This window comes from Lingula anatina, chromosome 4 (genome assembly GCF_051362555.1).
Source record: "Lingula anatina isolate TDL-2025a chromosome 4, LinAna3.0, whole genome shotgun sequence".
Classification (NCBI taxonomy): domain Eukaryota; kingdom Metazoa; phylum Brachiopoda; class Lingulata; order Lingulida; family Lingulidae; genus Lingula; species Lingula anatina.
The window spans coordinates 24,130,167-24,150,377 of NC_141770.1; the positions used below are offsets into that span (position 1 = coordinate 24,130,167).

Consider the following 20,211-nt stretch of genomic DNA (forward strand, 5'->3'; position numbering starts at 1 on the left):
GTAGGCTAGACTATGATATAGCAAAAGAATAAATCCTAGAGACTTCAGCAATTTCCCCCTAATAGCTTGGGTATAACTTATAAAAAAAAAACTGCTGAAAAAATATGTCACGTAAAACGAATTTCAAGATCCAAATGTCCAGTTTATACTGAAATGAACAAAAATATCACAAGTCCTTCCCTAAGGTGACCGAAACCTCATTCTTGGAACTCCAAAAAGGGTGTATGGATCGTAGTTCTATGAAAGGATTTTGATACGGTTTAACCTTTGAGGATGTAGGAAAAGAGCTGAAATTTCCAGAAAATAAGTTTTTTGCTACATAAAGTTCAACGTTTATTGTGTGTTTTAAATGTACGTATTAGACCTACTTTTCAAAAGTTGTCACACTTGATTACAACCAGCATCCTTATTAAATTATCCAAGAGGATTTTTTTTCTAATTTTTAATTAAGACCACGCAGCGGCATTTTTGTAAAACAGGACCAAAGACTACAAAAGCAACGTGGATCGAATGAGATTCAGTCCTTATGAGCTCAGTGTGAAAGTGACCTAATCTCACATGGGGAATAAATATTTAAACAGCTTGATTCCTGAAAGTTCATCGACCAATTTGGCTCCCCTATCAACTGCGCTGCGCGAGATATGCCCATTTAATTGCAAATGAAAATAATTTGTGCACGGACGAGTAATATCAAGATGCATGGAATACACGATACGCAAGAGATTTTGGCACTAATTTTTTTAACAAAAAAGGCAGAAAACCACAGTTAGCGTCTATGCGCATAAATTTATTCGCAAAAAAGTTGGTAATTAAAAAGATGAAAAATGGGGGTAATTTGGGGATTTAGGAATTTATCCTCCAAATTGCTTCACAATGATGTGAATATATACACGGCCATGGGTTAATTTCCACCCCGTGTTTCAGGGGATACCGGGAATTCACCTCTCTACTGTCACAATTTCACGGCCGTTTTCAATATCATAGGACATACAGAGTGCGTTCACAATGGATCTATTGTACTATTGCTAATGCCCACGAACTTCACGGGGACTCTAGCCGAATGCAATCAGATTACCAGATTAACACGCCTCCTTTTGTTTCCATATACTCGTAGAATCTCCAGCTTTTCTGCATTCTACTCAACGCCAGGAGGAGGTGTATTAATCTGTTAATCTGATTGCAGTCACCCAGAGTCCTCGTGGAGTTAGACTCCATTTCCAGAGACAGATCTGGGGGTTCACGCTAAATAGCTGTCAGCGGACACGAAAGTTAATTACCCCCTTACAGCTTGTAGTAGGCGGGACGGACATTTAAGCCGGATGATCTGACAGCAATCTAGTGAGACTCCCCGCGGGGATAGATCGATCTAAAAACTTTGGGAATACAGCCTTTCACCCCATTTCCATAGATTAGATCGACCTACTTTAGATCGACCTAACTCCCTGGGGGTTCACGCTAAATAGCTGTCAGCCGAGCGGACACGAAAGTTAATTACCCCCTTACAGCTTGTAGTAGGCGGGACGGACATTTAAGCCGGATTATCTGACAGTAATCTAGTGAGACTCCCCGCGGGGATAGATCGATCTAAAAGCTCTGGGAATGCAGCCTTAGTGTGCAGTGCGACAGATTCATTGAATGCACCCATATACACCCCAGGCCTGTAGCAAGCAATTTCAAAAGGGGTGGAGGGGGGGGTTCTGACAAAAGATAGATGTTTTACCATGAAATCTTCGTCAAATTGATCAAATCAGATCAAATTGTACCCAGAGCGGACCTTTTCAATTACGGCCCACCTCCTCGGGTACGGGCCTGCACCCCCGTTTCCAGTCTCTGAAACTGGAGAAACTACAGACATGCTGTTACTGATATTGGAAACAGCATACGGAATATGCTGACAGTAGAGAGAGATGAGTTTCCATTTACTTCTGAAACACAGGGTGCACTGAACTGCTGGGACGCAAACCTCTTCGTTAATGGCGTGGAGGAAATAGCTAATAATTGATTGCAATGTATCACAGTGGCGGATTTAGGGAGGGGGTCAGGGGGGGGTCCTGACCCCCCCCTCCCTCCTTCGATTTCTAAAATAAATAACACCAATGGTCCCCTCTTGAAATTAGAATTTCTAAACCGAAACAAATGGTACCGTTCGACCTTTAAAATACCAAAATTTTTCGGGGCCCTTCAGCGGGTCCCGAACCTCACGTCAAGGGGATGGAGAGGGTCGGCTTCGCATCTGCGGACCCCCCCCCCCCTCCCTTTAAATAATCCTGGATCCGCCCCTGTATTAGTAGCCATAACAATGAAGTTCAGGTCTAAATATGAGTGACTAAAATGATATATATATTGAAAATGCAAGATGTTCAAATTGGTAAGGTGTTTAAAAATGTACCCAGACAGCCTCAGTGATCTGGCCCATGTCTGGCCCAGATCTGGCAACGTCTGGCAATGTCTGGCAAAAGGTATGGCTTGCCACATGTGGGCCAGATGTGGCAATGTCTGGGCCAGATCTGGCCCAGACATTGCCACATCTGGCCCAGTCCACATTTGCTCATATGGCCAGATGTCGGCCCAGATCTGGCAATATCTGGCAAATGTATGGCATGCCAGATGTGGGCCAGATATGGGCCAGATCATATTCAAATGGGCCAGATTAGGGCCAGACATGGACCACATATGGCCCAGATTGTTTTTTTTTATTATTTCACATTTGCTCATGTGGCCAGATCTGGCCCAGATCTGGCAATATCTGGCAAAGGTATGGCATGCCGGATGTGGGCCAGATTAGGGCCGGACATGGACCACATATGGCCCAGATTGTTTTTTTTTTTTTTCTTTTTTTAATTATTTTTAATTATTCAATAAGATAACTATAAAAAAGACATACAAGATTCAAGATTCAAGTATTTATTCTGTGCTAAAAGCCTAAACAAAATTATTACACATTATATAACCTTGCTGGCAACTAACATGCAACAAATTAAGGGCCACTCCTTGTCTTTTTGTACAAAACAATTTGTATGTTTGAAAAAAAAAAAAAAAAAAAAACACACTGCAAAAAGGCAAATATACAGACACTTAACAGGAGGAAATGTCACTTACATACATGTAAAGAAAACAGTTATAACAACAATTTTTTTTTCAACACAAAGCTGCTCATCGAATCTGAATTAACACAAATTACAAAAATTGTAATTAATTATGCATGTACATGGGGGGGGGGGGGGGGGGGATTTGAGGGGGAAATATTTTTGCACACCTCAACCTAAATAATATTATACATTGTCATTTTTAAACTAATTCAAACATATCATTAATAATAATAATCACTAATGAATATAGTTTTGTAATGAATAAATCTTGAATAATGAATGAAAAAACATTCTTTTTTAGATGATGGAGAGTTATAACAAAATTATAAATAACCATGCAGTAACTGTTTCAATTCAACTTGCATGCTGGCTACAGTACTGTACATACATGTAAATTCTGAAAAAAAATATGTATACTCCAGCACAGATATAGATGTACAATTAAAAGAGAATTACATGTGCACAAAAACAAACCCCAGTATCAATGCTTTTGAATTAAATCACATCACGAATCAAATCACTCAATGAATTGAACCAGTTTGCAATGCTTGCGCTTTTTTCAAATCCATAACACTAAGAAATGATACACCCGCCTCCTTGACAAGCTTATAATTATTAAAGGAATCAACAATGGAACAAGTAACTCTACCAAGTTAACAAAAGTTCATTCAAATGTCAAGTCCAAACACAACATCCCTTCCTTTCTTGGAGAGAAACGGTCCTTTCAAAACATGTTAATTGACAGTTCAGTCTTTAAAATGTCTTTTCAAACATTTGCAGAATAGCATATGAACTCCAACTTTTATTCCTTAAACCACACTGAAAATTCTCAAAACTAATCAACTCATATCAAATCCCATGTCCTTTCACTACTACTGGTCTCTTCCTTTGCTTGCCTTTACGTCATATTCAAATGTTCCCTTCACTTTTAAAGGTTTCTCAGACGTGTACATGAATAATACTGTTTGTTTTCTGGTCCTCCACAAGAGCCACATTTATTTTTCTTGGATTTCAGCATTCTCCATGTATTTTCATCAATGATATTACAATATGCACCTGAATCTGGTAATACACTGAGATTAACACCTCCTCTATTTCCTCCATGTCTTCTGTGCATTGGTTCCCACACCAAATGTATATGCACTCCTGGATTTTCATGTTCAAAGCTGTCATTTACATGAATAATAGTTTCAGTTTTGCAGAGTTTTGCAAAGTGATCCAACGTTCCATGTTTTCTCAGTCAGGGAGTTTCTACTTCGTTTTTCATGTCTAAACTCGTAATGTTTAGACTGGCTTGGTTTGTCAAATGACTTCAGTTTCATCATACTCAGTTTCTGGTGTTCCAATTTCATTCAAAGCGTTAACTGTCTTATGTATATTCATGTTTCTAACCTGTGTTTGGGAGAGTCCTGAAAATATCTTGTAAGTTGTACACCTGTCCCTGCTGAATACAACATAAGCGCGCGTCTCCTTTGTCATGTATTTTTAATTTTCTATCTTTGTTCATTATTCATGCCGTTCGTTGGTTTTGAAAAGATCAATCTTTTTCCGTCAGCGAAAAGTTTAAACTGTCTAGCCATCGCGTCGAGCGTGACCCAATGTCTCCGGACTTCTGTACGGTTCGAATTCCGTAATTTCACATTTTTTCTCCATTTTTTTCAAAGAAACTTGACTCACAGTTTTGCACTAGTGTTTATCCTCGTCGCCAGTGTTGATGCCTTCGAAATAAATCGCACCACGAATCAAATCACTCAACGAAATTGTATCAGTTTGATACGCTTGTGCTTTTTTCATATCCATAACTCTAAGAAACGCTACATCCGGGTCCTTGACCGGCTTAGCATAAAAAGCGGAATCTTACAACAGCGGAACGAGTAGTCCAAAAAAGTTTTAGATCAGTGAATTCATTCAAATGTCAAGTCAAATTAAACAAATAGCACACTTATGAGGGGACTTTGAAGAAAAAAGAGAGAGATAAATTAAATCAAAATTTATCAAATGACGTCAGTTCAATGCATTCAGCTCACTGGTCAATAAAAATAAATAAATAGAAAATAAAAATTGAAAATGAAAGTACCATATCTGGCCCAAGTCTGGGCAGCATCTGGCAAAATGTGGCGTAAATGCCAGACTTTGCCAGACTTGGCCCAGATCTGGCAAGTGTCTGGCAAAATGTGGCATAAATGCCAGACTTTGCCAGACTTGGCCCAGATCTGGCAAGTGTCTGGCAAAATCTGGCCCAGATATTGCCAGACGTTGCCAGATCTGGGCCAGACGTGGGCCAGATTATTGAGGCTGTCTGGGTATAGTAATCCCCACCAAAGCATGATATTACATGTAGTCACGTAACATGTATAATGTATACCCTATAACAGCTGGCACTGTACAAATGGGATGACATCAACAACTGTCACTGTGTAAATTGATGACATTTGTCCATGCATATGCTAAACCCTCGTATTTACCTAGTTAACAGGCAATTACTAAACTCAAAACTGACATCCACATGTTGCCAGTGAGTTTTGATCAATTTAACTGTAAAACTGAGAGTTAAGATTTATGACTGAGGTGAACGGGATCTGGCTGGCTGAAAATTACCCGACAAATTAGATGTGGTAAGGAAGACAAAGCGTATAGTTTTCAAAACTTGTGCAGTACGCTCTGCCTGCATGAATTTGGAAAATAAGGCAAAAAGAAAGAAGGGAAGTAAAAAGAAAGAAAAAGAAACAAAAAAAAAAGAAACAAACAAACAAGGAAAAAGGGAGAAACAGTAAAGGAATGAGCAACGAATATTCTTAGAAATCAAAAACGATCTCCATAGAAAAGAGAAAGAACGAAAGGAAGCAAAAGAGATAAATAAATGTTCAGAGATATGAACACGATCCATTCAAAACCCAAATTATAAAATGAAAGTGAAAGAATGAAAAAAAAAAGCTTTATATGGTGGCAATTAAGTCCACTGTCTGTGTAATTTTATTGACCATGCAATATACAATTTTTTCAAAAGGTCAGTGACTTATTGCCCAAGTTTCTAACCTGACACAGGCTATCCAGGGGCGGATCCAGGATTATTTGAAGGGGGCGGGAGGTCCGCGGATGCGTGGGGTTGGGGGCCTCCAAAATTTTGGTAATTTGGAGGGCGAACGGTGCCATTTGGTGCGGTTTAGGACTATGATTCAGTTCGTCACAATTCTAATTACAAGATGGGACCAGATATCGAAGGGCGGGGGTGGGGGTGGGGGTCAGGACTCCCCTGACCCCCCTCTAAATCCGCCACTGCTGTGTTCCTCATTTTTTAAAAAGTATTACCGGTACGTGCCCTCCTGTCTTATAAGTGTGTACATGCAGAGGTTGAAAAACATAACGAAGCTGGCACACATTACACTTGAACCTTAAGTTAGACTATATTGTTAATTTATAATGATGAAAGCTAGTAAATATAGCATGAGGGTATTTTACGGCAATTTTATCATTCACCTCTCATTATGACGTAATTTGCCTCATTAACCTCAATCTGACTATTGGTCGTTAAATGATGGATTATCACATACGCAACATTTGAGATGACTTTTAACAAAATAATGTTGACGCTTATTCCGTTAAGTATATAGATACTTCGATTGTGAATCTTGACTTAAATATATGGTTTGTAGTGCATCATAGGCTTCCCTTACAGAGTCCTAGCTGTGACAGCAAAAATAAACTCTAGCTACAAAAATTTGTTTTATATTGCTGCATGATAAATATATGATAGCTCAATTTTGATAAGTTAATGAAATAGGGCACAGCAGCTTTTGATATAACCTCTTATTTTTCTCTCTCCCCCCCCCCCCCCCCGCCACAAAAAAAAAAAAATAATAACATAAAACATAAAACAAGCAAAAGAAGACCAAAAATCCAAAAAATTGTACCATCCTAGTGTCTTTTATATCATACTAAAATTGCACTCGCCTAGTGTATTATATTTTAAATTATTTCTTACCCTTTTGCCCCAATCCCCCCTCCCCGCCAACCTCCCCAGCAAAACACTCGATCCAACAATGGTTATGCCTATTATATTCAAATTATATAATGACTTAGCCTATCATTTGGATTAATCAATTATTTAAAATAGAGGCAACAAAACGTCATCATTTTCTATTTGATTTTTAATATTTGATATCTGGCAAAAAACTGACCTTTGCAGTTACGAAATATTGAAAGATGTGTTATATATTTCAAAAATTAACATCATTTCATGTCAAAAATGCAAAAAAAAAAAATGAAAATTATAACAGAATGATTCCTATATCTTAGCAAAATTTGCTACGAAAGAAAATCTAAAACTGACAAAAGTTTTCTCACCGTTGGCTCCCAGCTCAACAGACTGTAATCAACTGATATGAAATTATTTTCAGGTATCTGGCAAAACCAATCTAATTTCAAAGCATTGGAAAAAAAGCTTCAAAGTAAAGGCAAATTTCAATCCTGATATTTCCACATTGTAGTTATTTGATTTCCCTGGCCGCCAGCTGAGAAAAAGGAAAAAAAATGAAGTAAAATTGGTAGAGCCAAACCTTTCACACCTGTTTAAACTAGTGAAAAACATAAGTAATCTGACTCATACTTGGTAGCAACATAGCTTAAAGCAATCAGCGGCATTTAGAGGCAGCATAGCCACATCATCTTTCAGTTGAAAAAATGTCCATAAATTACTTCATCTTCTAATAAGCACTGAAATCATGGCAGAATTTTTTTTTTCATCAGTTACTCCATTTTTCTTATAGTCACAAAGTTCTAGACAGTATACAATATATACCGAGGTAAATGGAGCCTATGTTCATCTAATATTTCTCCATATTTATTCCACTTTAAAGATGGCTACCAATGGAGTTGTTTAATTGGATGTTTTTATCAGTGTGTGTGTGTGTGTGTGTGTGTGTGTGTGTGTGGAGGGGGGGGAGGGTCTTAACTTCTTTGTCATTTAAACTCTTTAGTATATGAGTTTAAGAGCCATGGGCTCTTAAAAGAGTATTTTCTTTTAGGTGTTTGTTTCTAAATACCTTTCTTGGGTACTACTAAATGCTTTGCCACTTACTATGAACGTTATAATATATTGCATCATCGTCAGTGACAAAATACCGGTATGTTTCTATTTAAAGTAGCTGATTGCATAAATCCCCACCGATCAGCGTTCTAAATTCACACAAATCTAATTGAAAGTCCAGGCTGCTAACCAGTATTGGCAGTTTGATTATTCAATGATCAGAAATAGCTCTGATACAATGTATGAAGTTGGTAATTGGTAAAATGGTAAAAACTTATCAAATTTTTTTCTTCTAATTTTAACCTCACATTTTGATATCCGTCCATGAATTTTGGAATTATCAGGTATTCTTCAGTGCTAACCTGTATTCTTGTACCTTACATGGTATATATTTAATGTAGTAATTATCACACCTGAGTGGCCATATGTATATGAAGATCCAGGTGTGTCATCACAGGTATTACCTGGAGTATTGATACACTTAAGGTCCGGATCATCTACCATCATTCATTAATATTCATGCCTGTTCATCTGTGTTTAATTTACCTTGAGGGCTTTATGTCTGCATCCCTCATCTGTGGGCTCATTTCCAATGAAATTATCATTCAACATAGATCGATCCAACTTCATGTGGACTATCCCTGAATGCAACAAGATTAACACGCTTCTGGTGATTATACAAGAGGGTTCGAAACCAGGTGCAGCATGTTGATCTGACTGCATTCAGCAAAAAATCTCTGCAGAGTTGGATCGATCCACATGACACTTTTACTGGAAATGAGCCCTGTGCCACATTTACACATGATACACTAGTTGTAGGGCATTAATGCTGTTGACTGATTATTTTCTTATTGATTCATAATTTTAAGACTCTCATGGCGATTGACCATTGACTGACCATCGGGCAGTTCTTCATGTAACCATAGAGTTGCAGTGCTGTTGATACCCAATACAAGTGTTATTAATTTACGATTCCATCAGGAAGGGATCAGTTGAAAGGCATCAATAATTCAGGCTGTGATGTAAGACGGGGAAGAAAAACTTGCAGCCTATATTTCAAGAAGAAATGCTATTCTAAAAAGCTTTGGCGCATGCAGATGGTATCGTTTGTTCTTGTTAAGCAAGTTTTGAGCTTTGAGTTGCGATCCTATATCTGAAGTCAAAAGATAATGTATTTATACTGTAACAGGTGATGCCAGACATTAGTATGAACCAAGATTGGATTTTGTGCAATATTGGAGTCAAATGATCAAATGATATACAGGGATATGCCAGAGTTTAATCAGTTACATGTAACAGGCAGTTTGGCATCAAGTTTTATTAAAATCAACTACAATATTAGATGCATTACAGAGAAGAGAGAACATAACCAGAGAAAAAAAAATGAAAAAAAAATTGCAGAAATACTCAGCCCATTACTTCCAATTTATGAAGGGAGATCAGGCGAAAGTACATAAAACAATGTACTACCATGTAAAATATTCCCAGGAAATAATTCAGCAACCATCTGGTCATCTGGGAAGATTGTATTGGGATTTGCAACCATGCTTTGGAAAGCAGCGGGGTTGTTGGCATTGATTCGAACAAGACTCGAGGTCCTTATGTTGGAAGTTAGCATCCCAGCAAATGGTTATGCCAGATTGGAAGGAGTTTTTTTTATCTCAGTACACGGCCTTTCTTTTTATCCAAGTGCATCTATAGTAAACAGGTGTGAGGCAGACTTCTTGGCCATTCAATGCAAACAGTCTATTCTGGTCTGAAACAGTTGTATACTCTGCCGGAAAACATAGATGTTGGATACCACTACCACAACTAGGGAACCCCGCTGGAACCCAGCAGGAGGAGTAACTAACAGGCATTAAGATCAGAAGACTGATTTTTTGACTGCCCATGGTTTTATGGCAGCTGCCATTCCGTGACGAGTTGACTTTTCCAATGAACCAAGATTTTATGACATTGCAAAACTAATCTAGATTTGCAAATGGTGGAGATTCACGCATTCAAGGCAGTACATATTCAAAAAAAGTTTCATTATGAATCAGTTTTCTCTTTGAAAAAGATTATTTTCTGAATTTTTTAAAGTCAGGCAACCAGATAATTTTTTTCTGACTTAAGATAACAGTATTTCAGGTGGAGCTAAATAAAATGAAAAGGATTAGGTTATTGGCACAATAAAGTTGACATCGTACATGGACAGTGAATGAAAAATCCAGAAGATATCAACAAAAAATTGAAAACATTTGGACGTACTGTACATGGCCAATATGTAACAAGCTGTTTGGTGAAAAGATGTGCTGTTATCAGAAATATGTGGTGTAAGTGACAGACCAGACATCTTATCAGTCTAATATAGCGCTGGACTCATTCCTGGAACAAGACCTAGCTGTGACTTACATAAGGATCTGTGGGCCTTTTTGTCATTCCAGGATTATTCTTAATACATATCTTAAGTAATACTTTTCTTGATGGTTTATCCTGCAGTGATAAGTAGTGTGGTACTATCTTAAGAGTGTTCTAGAAGCCAGGAAGCAGTTGTGAGCAATGGGAAGTAAGTAAAAGTTTAAAGAAAAAACTGCATGTGTACAATAACTCCAGCCAGACTAAGTGCTTTATTGGGAACTTATGAAAGCATAGCATTCATTGGCAAATATATATATAATGAAAACAGACAAACAAACCCAGCAGTGTTGGATATTTGATGAAAATGAAGAAGGGAAAAAGGACTTTGTAGAACAGTTTGCTGCTTTATCGAGAATCGGCCAAAGTATGCAAAAACAAACAGACATATGACCAGTGTTATCAAATGCATTAAAACCAATACAAGCACCTGTGAACACACAGTGGTGGATTTCTGTATCTTCACAACATGGAACCAGCTGTAGGGAAGGTCATGACTTCAGATTTTGAAAAAAACAAAACAAATTGAATAAGATGCCTATAACTACCATGAGGTGTGGGACGTGTGAGAGGGAATTTATGTTTGACTTGCTTTAGCTCTCTCTCTCTCACTGAGTCAGCGGAGACCAGCTCAGTAACAGCAGATATCAAAGCTTATCCTGTGATTAGAGGTCTTAACCAGTTTGGCCAGATTGAAGCAGCAGAACAAGCAGAGCTTCTTCCCTTTTAGAAAGCTGAGGACTGTAACTTCTACTACTTACTCCATTGGGTTTATTGCCCTGCTACTGTTGTGGGATCTTGGTGGAACAGTAATGCAATTGTTACTCAGATATCAGGATCCAGACTTCTAGTCCATTTATTTAGAATATTGAGAGAGTAGCTGTAACTTAGGCAGTATATGATAGGAGTTAAGACCTGTATACTCCAGGAACAGGATATATAAAACAGCATCAACTTTATAGGATTAACAAGATATTAAAGCTAGGAAATTCAAAGAGACAGTGTCTCAGAGAGGCCAATTACTGTGTGGATATCCACTTGAAAGGTTGGTGTCCCCATTGGCTATCTTACCACATACCAGTACAGTGAAGGAAACAGCCAGGATCCTGCCAGCTGCCATTTCTAGGATATTCATAGTTTTTGTGCAATGATTTCATGTCTGTCTATAACTCTGTCAACTTTAAACAGAAAGGATTGTGTGCCTCAAAATATTGTTATTATTTAATTGATAATCAGTTTAACCATAGCCACACCTTAATGTATCGACCATGCTGAACAAGCTCTGGAAGAGGATATTTTTTCTTTTGAGTTCATCTGTCTGTGACAAGTTATAGTTAATGGAAGACTAATACATAGTGACCATAAGTGCTGATCATGGTATGGCTTGTACAGGCAAGGTACTGACCATATCATTTACACAGTCTCTCTGATCCAGATGGACTTTCTTCCTTGTGGTTTTCATTTTATTTAAAAAAAAACAGTGCTTTGTCTTTCCATGCAACCTGTAAATGGCAATATTACACCAGATGAAACATACCAACAAGGAAAACTCAATGGATATTATACCAAAACTACAATAGCAAAACAGGAAAATCCAGCAAAAATGGAGACAGTATGTTACAAGTATGCTGAAAAAGCTTTTAAAAATTAATTTGCAAGGAGATGATTTCTATATATTGGCTAGAATCTTTCAGTGGTTAACATTTGTCTAGTGAAGAAAAAGTGAACTTTTTCATCACCAGGAAAGCTACCAACCTCCTGCATTAAAAGACAGAGCTGCCAGAAATCTCAACTTCATATTTTCCATGAAAATAATTTTACAAATTTATCACAATCCATGCAGTGATTTTTCTTAAATTTTACCATGTTCTCTCATTGGAGTTAAAATATCAAGCAAAATCAAATAGTAACATATGTTGGTGTATTTTGTTTTACCCATATATGTGGCAAAAATGGGTTCTTATGCTGACAGACACCGTTTCACAACAACTGTTTGACTTTTAGCATATGACTTATTCGTGTAAACATGTGTATTTGGTTCAAGCCAGCAATTCATTTGAATGCAAACATTGGAAGCACTGCTGGTTCTCAAATAACAGGAACATGGACATGATGTCCATTTTTTTCCCAACTTTCTGAAGTGAATAACAGTGTTACAGTGAACTACACACATGAATATTCAATTTGTTCATCTCTTTTGAAGCCATTTTAACTGAGGACTTGACTACAAGAAGTATTCTGAAGCACGGACATATTCAGTTGACTTGATCTAATGCATTCCAAATTCAAGTTGGTGATAACACTCTATTTAATCATCGTCCGGTTAGTGCCCCTCAATGTAGGTAAGTACATCGTGGCTATCTTGTCCCTATCTAGACTACAGGAAATTAGAGGCAGATGCCAGAACTACTCAAGTCACATAATTAGCTGATAGCCATTTGCTTGAATTGTATGGAAGGTGAAAAGAATAGAAATTACTTTAAGTATTCACATGGCTCATTTTTACAATAAAATCTTAGTTTTTTAAGGTTTTACAGGCTTAAGCTACACACAAAAATGATCTTTTTGACATAAAGTCATCCAGAAACAACATTGTTTTAGAGAACATACTGTCAAATTGAATTTGTTTTATTCAAATTTGATATAAGTGATTAGTATTAAGTAAAAATTATATTAAATATTGGCAGTCTGAACTTATTTGACAATTTTTTTCATGTAACAAACTGATTATTTATTTGTTGTTTTCATATATTTGTATCTGACAGTTAAAAAAGCACATGTCCAGTTACTAGTGTAGGCATAAATTGTAGAATTTTTCAGCCTGCACAAACTGTTACAAACTTCTTCAGATATTTAATCTAAATTCTCAGTTCACTTCACAGAAGCACAGAATGCAACAAGGTTTGTTACAAAAAATGTCCCTATTTCTGTAGAATTATAAATGATAAAATACTAGCAACAGGGGGTTATAGGTTGAATATGCATGTTCTGGCTTCCATATGTTTTAAATGTGTTGGTCAACCTAACACATAGAGCACCCTCCCCTCTCTCTGAAGTCTTACTGGTTTATGTTTGCATTAAGACCAGTGAATTGTGTATTCTAATCCAAGAATAAGTTGTATGCCCTCCACACATTTTTTTTTTTTTTGGGGGGGGGGGGGGGGGGGGGGGAGAAAACTATGAGAAGCTGTGCTCTCACTTGTTCTCCACAGGCAACTGAAGTTCTTAATTTGTAGGTATTCAAAGATAAAAACTTGTCCATCAGTGTATTTGGCAACAAACCAAAACTCTGTCTAGATATTTATTCTTAGTCATGATGCAAGAAGCGTAGAAAAGAAATCTAATTTATTGTATCTAATTTAAAAGAGAGAATTTCAAAAATTTCAGCTGGGTTACTTTAATTTTGAGATCAGTGTTCACTTTAAATGTAATGTGCATACCACGATTGTGCTATATGATAAAAAGTCAATTTCTGTGCAAACTTTTTCATATTGGCAGTTAAAATCATTTTTTTTTTCAAAAAAATTTAAGCTTAAGTTAAAACACATTATTAACATATTAATGAAATAAAAATGCATACTTGCACATTAAGCAAGTAACTACGTCAAATTAATGCTGCAGAACTCAACAAAATGCCACCATTTAGTTTCAAATAGGTTACCTAAATGAAATACCAGTTTCATTACATCATTTTCCAAAAAACAATTTTTGCACAGATACTCTTGGATTTCTATCTGTGCTTTATATGCTGGAGAGAACATAAGAATCTCAAATTTACAACAAGAATTTAAACAAATCAGGATAGAAATATTAATGAAAAAAAATGCTACTTCACTTTTCTTTTTTGCTAATATCCAGTCTTTATATGAATATATCTGTTGTATTCATATTACTGGCCAGCTATTATCTGACATCCTGACAATTGTGGTCTATTTACATGAGGGCTATCAATATTAATAGATATATAGCCACCTACTTGTACCTGCTCTGAAACTAGATTTCTTCAGCAAGAATTCTCATTCATTACCCACTCATCTTTCTGTTTTTTTTTTGACTATTTATTATTATTATTCTTATTCTTATTATTAATATTATTATTATTATTATTATTACTGGTAGTATACTGTCCCTCACATCGGTGGTGATCATGTACCAATTGCAAGTGCCTGCTATGTTTTCTTGATGCATATTATTATTATTATTATTATTATTATTATTATTATATCTTCAGCTGATGATATACTAACAGCATCCAGGTTTCCTGCCCCCCACATTGGTGACTATGTACCCAGTGCCTGTTGGAACTTCACCTACGGCAACCAGCAAGGTTTACAAGAGTTCTACAGCCCAAACTTCCCCAATAACTACGACAATGGCACCACATGTACACAAGTTTTAGCAGGTAATACTTAAAGTTTGCTTCAAAAATTTCTTTTTTTCCTTCTAGATATTTAGTTTATAATATTTCCAGCTTCATAAAATCAAATATGGAAATGGCCAGTGAAAAAGAGTTACACATTTATAAAAGAGTTATACCATGCTACAGAACACATTTCAAAAAGTAAAAGTAAAGTTTGGTTCTCACACATTGCACTCCATTTACAACAGATAAACACTATATCTGGCACATTTTGTGCTGTAATTGAGCCTGGGTGTAGATGATCTCAACTCCCCAGGGAGGGCACTGGCAATACAGCTAATTGTTTTGTGATCATTAGGAAAACAGACAACCACATATTAGATCAATGTCAGATCTGAGTCACCCTATGAATGGAACAATTAAATCTATTATGTCTGTGTTAGCTAAGTGACATAGCAGTCACATCATTGACCAGGTCTGGTATTTATTGCCTTTCTCTCTAATCACCTGATTCACTTAAATGTATCCGTTAATTCACGAATGGCTGCTCAAAGGATATTCACTGCCAGCTAGGAACCCTGAGTTTTAAGGGCCACAGCAATAGTCCGAAGGTAAGGTTGATTAAAAAAACAATGAAAATGTTACCATTTTTTTGCCAAATGAACCTTCGTACTATCGAGATGCCCCTGAGTTTTAGGCAGTCAGTTTGCTCAGTCTACTCATTTACTGGCCTGTAGGCAGGGGGTTTTGGGTTTTTAATGAACCTAGACTTTCTTTTGGCTTGAAGAGCTCCATCCTAAATTTTAAAAAAACTGGGGAAAAAACATAAAATATCTGTTCAAATGTCATTTTTTTGGGGAAATATGAAACAATACCCTGTGGCATTTGTTTAAGTTATATATGCTGTTTGAAACTATACAATGTCATTTGGTCGGGTTTCTTGGCAAAGATTTGACATGTCAGCTCAGTTCAAATGCACTTTTAGTGGCTGAAATGGAAGGAGCATGTTCTTGCAAAGCAAACTTAATAAAACAACTCTGCATCATCCTGTTCCTAGATGTCATCAATCAAGACATTCTGATTCTTCACAGCATGGCAGGACACTTGGCACTTTGAGAACTCTAAAACATTTTCAATAGTCTTACTCTTGGAAGTAGATGATTGAATTACCAGCTGTAATTGGTAATTATACGACATGCTAAGGAAATTCAAGTAATTCCTTTATTAGCCTGGTATCCAACCAACCACTTGTTGTAAAAATAAGTTAAATTGGCATCCAGGGTTTCAATGGTCATTGGAAACTTGTGGTAACATCTTATTCTTTTCAGTGGGGGAAATTGTGCATGTTACAAATACTATATTTTTCAAGTCAAAATTTCTCACAATAAGAACATTCCTACTACCATTATATGCAGTAATAGCAACACAAATGCCACAAAAAATATAATTTTTGTGATTATAATAAAACTATATGTATCTGACAGTTTGGCCATTGAAAAGACCAAGTAATTACCATACCAGTCAATTATCAAAATGGCTCTGCCCTTTCCATAGCTGTCGATCCTTTATCCAGTGACCCCTGAACCACAGGGTGCTAACTTGAGAATTTCATGTAAATAGCTGCATAGCAGGTGGGTGCAATGTTCCAGCTACTGCCCAAAGTTATTTTTAAAAATGTTACCTAACAAGGTGCTTAATAAACATCCCTAATGACTCCTTTAATTTTCAGTTTTTTGATGAATATCACCAATATGTAACAGATTCCATTATATATTTCATTTCATTTAAGCTCTTGATTAAGGATGACTGTGCCTTAAATTTAAACATAATCAATTAATCAAATATCCCTTCCTTACATAATATGCTATTGTATCTATGAAAATATTTGAAAGAAACTGCATGGTACATAAATCCACATTTGTTTCTTATTGGCAAAGGGTCTTAAAGGATACCATATCTTGAAATTTCAAAGTAAAATAATATGGAACGAGTGAGGCGTTAAACTTTTTTTAAATAATTACCATTGGTGCCTTTAAAGAAAATTTTGATCATCTCCTGAAGACCCAATTGACTCTTTATATCCACCCTTGAGAAACAGATATCTTCAGGTTTGTTCTTCCAGGCTGTTGAGAACGCACTAAAAGATACACATATGTTGTCAGGTCATAAGTGTGGATGAAAGAAAAACAATACACATCAACTGCAAATGAATCGGGTTTGACATTTTCTGATACCTTATCTCAGGTTCATGTCCTTTGAGAGATTAATTCTGAATAGGATGCATCTTAAACAGAAAGTAATGATCTCACAAGCGAGAGAAGATCATCTTGGAAAAAAGCCCGGCAATGACATACGGGATAGCCAAAATATAAGCTTTTAGTTATTTTAAATATTTTCATTATAAAATTTTCCTATAAGAAAACCCTCAATTTCGTGACATTTTAAATATGTTGTATTTATGTATGTCATAAAATTCTTCATACTTACTATAAAACTTTAAAAAACACACACAGAGTCGGCAAAATGACCTTTATTTCCCATAATCTAGAACACTATAAGGAGAACAGACAAATTAAATAGTAATTAATTGGACCATAAAAAATTCAGCTATTTCTGCAACAGAAAATGAAATATCCCACCACTTGCGACTGAGTTAAGATAATGAAAAGTCCCGAATATGGAAAGGAAAGGGTAGCAGGAGAGCAGAGCAGAATAGGCTTTAAACTAACAAAGTTGGTGTACTAACGCAAAATATTACGCATGTTACAGCTTGCTGCGCTAAACAAAGACTGCCCCAGGAGTGAAAATTTAATAGGCATATGAAACAAAGCTGAGTGACCATTGGCCACGCTACTGGATGTTTTTCATGTGGCCTAGTTACTTAGAGCTGATAGGACAAAAATTGTTTTTCACATGACTAGTAACTACCCTGGGAAACAAAGGCCAGCTGCAGGCACCTTCCCTGTGTGTGCTTTTAAATACTCCTTATTCTAAAGGGGCACGTCATATTGTTTAAATTTTGAAAAAATTCTACAACTTGCATAAAATTAAAATGGGCTGCCAGAAGCCCATTTTATAGGCAGTTTTGCCTATGGTTTCTTTAGCTGAATCACCACTAATGGTAAATCTAGATATTTTAAGGTCCAGTATCTGTAATCTGCCTGGTTTTTGCACAATCACTTTCTGAAGTTGGCATGTTGCAACAACATTCAAAATATGCCATAATTCAATAATGCTTTGCACATGAGCATCAATTGACCTTCTCTGCTCTTTGCACACAAAATAAGTGACAGAGCTAGAAAGTTCAGAGAAGGAAAATATTTAGATTTGTTATGATATCCAGGTATACCACTGGATTGGAATCATGATTTCTTGTAACATCTCATGACTTTTCATCGTGCTTGGGTATGTTCCAGCTTTGTCTGCCAGCCTGTTGATGTTTTTTTTCTGAATTTGTGAAACATGTATTTTTTTTATATATTTATATTGTACATATTCAAAATTGAATATTTCTGAAATTAGTTTCCAAAAGATGCAACAAAAGTAACTAAAGAAATTGTCAATACCTAATATGATATTGTAATTTTGTTGTTTGGGGTATTGACATGATAAAGTGAGGATTAATTAAGTGCTGTAATATCTGTATGCTATTTAAATTATGAAAGAGTTGGTTTTGACAACCCAAAGTTTTAAAAGTTGAATACAAAACTCCAGGATCCATTAATAATTATTGATGTCACTTTTTAAAGTTAAACATAAAAGTTGAAAGATTTTTTTAGAAAAAAAAATGCAGATAAAGCAGGATGAACGGAACATTTTATACAACCCAGAGAAGCAAGATGTAACAATTATAAATATAATAACACTACTCAGAAGAGTTTGTCTATGGAAGCCTCTGAAGCAGAGGACACAAACAAGAAATGATATGAATGGAAATGTTGTACAGAAGTGCAAGGACAAGGTTTCTTCCAAATACAAAAAAAAAAAAAAAAAAAAAAAAAATTATTCAAATTTGCCCAAGAACTGATGACTAATGTTTTTTCTGCTTCTCTCAGCTGTTCCAGTAATTGTTGTTTGACCAATCCCCATGCACCCCTCAGTTAAAGAGGACCACCATACCCCAAGGAGTATTACCCAATGTAGGGAGATGCTCCATCAGTTGCCATAGTTGCCAACTGCAACTTGCTTTACCACATCATAATCAACATATGAATTAGACCCCCTCTCCCTCTTTTTTTCTCTCTCTCCCAAGACCATTCCATACTTCATATTCCATCTACAGGCTACTGTAAATTCAGTGTTTCAATTATCAATATATTTTAATGGTACACTATATATGGAGGCTTAGCATCACTTCACCCCTATCCAATTAAATATAACCCTTTTAATGCATATAATGTCTATCACCTGTCAGTATTGCTCATTTGATGCTTGTTTTATACAAAATACTTGTATTCAAGTGGTGCCTGGGGCCCAAAAGGTTGTTGCAGAAGAAATGTAGAAGCGAATTTAGATAGCTCAATCTACAGAATTATGTATAACTGTTTAATCATATTTTATTTCACTCACTGACAGTTGTACTTCATAACAATTCAGTTGATAGACTTTCTGTATAATAATAAGAAGATCAATAAAAACAAATTATGCAATAACAACCTTACTGTAAGTATTATTAAATAATGAATGCTTTATTATAAATGAATGAATAAATAAACAATATATCGACTGATTCTTGACAACATGTAGTCATTTTTTTTCTTTTTTCAGCCCCACCAGGCTTTGTCATCAAACTTGAATTTCAATTTTTTAAAATTGAGCCATCATACGACTGTGAATATGATTACCTTGAGATCCATGATGGACCATATGGGTACTCTCCTCTCATTGGACGATTCTGTGGTGCCAAGCCTCCACCATTGATTAAGTCCACATCCCAGTTTATGTGGATCCATTTTGAGACAGATGGTACCATCGAGTACAAGGGATTTCAGGCTGTGTATGAATTTGTAAACCAGCCAAACACAGGTACCAGATGTCCTTGTTGCCTAATGATTTTTTCTCCTTTCAAATTTTACAACTTTTGTACAGATCGCTCATTAAATTTTGCGATTATACTTACATTTTATTTTTTTCAAACAAAAAGGTTGCCTGTTAGAAAAACATTACCAACAGATCTCAATATCATTTCAAACAAATATATATATATATATATATATATATATATATATATATATATATATATACGGTATATTATATTCTTATATTCCATGGAGAACTGCATTGTTTACTTTCTTTAAATTCTCTTTAAAAAGGATGTGTGATGATTTCATTTCATTGTT

At 36.0% G+C, this 20,211-nt stretch overlaps 1 protein-coding gene across 5 annotated transcripts in view; it reads left to right on the forward strand.

The window, feature by feature from the left end:
• Window positions 1–20,211, forward strand: part of LOC106179240 (uncharacterized) — a 37,877-nt gene that overhangs the window by 11,683 nt on the left and 5,983 nt on the right. For 4 of the 5 annotated variants that reach the window (XM_013562781.2, XM_087010829.1, XM_013562780.2 and 1 more), the window contains exons 3-4: window positions 14,744–14,914; window positions 19,640–19,897. In XM_013562781.2, the coding sequence (XP_013418235.2) occupies window positions 14,744–14,914; window positions 19,640–19,897 (429 nt within the window). Of the gene's footprint in view, window positions 1–9,517; window positions 12,855–14,743; window positions 14,915–19,639; window positions 19,898–20,211 lie in introns of those variants that run through there. The other variant, XM_013562783.3, reaches the window with a different exon arrangement.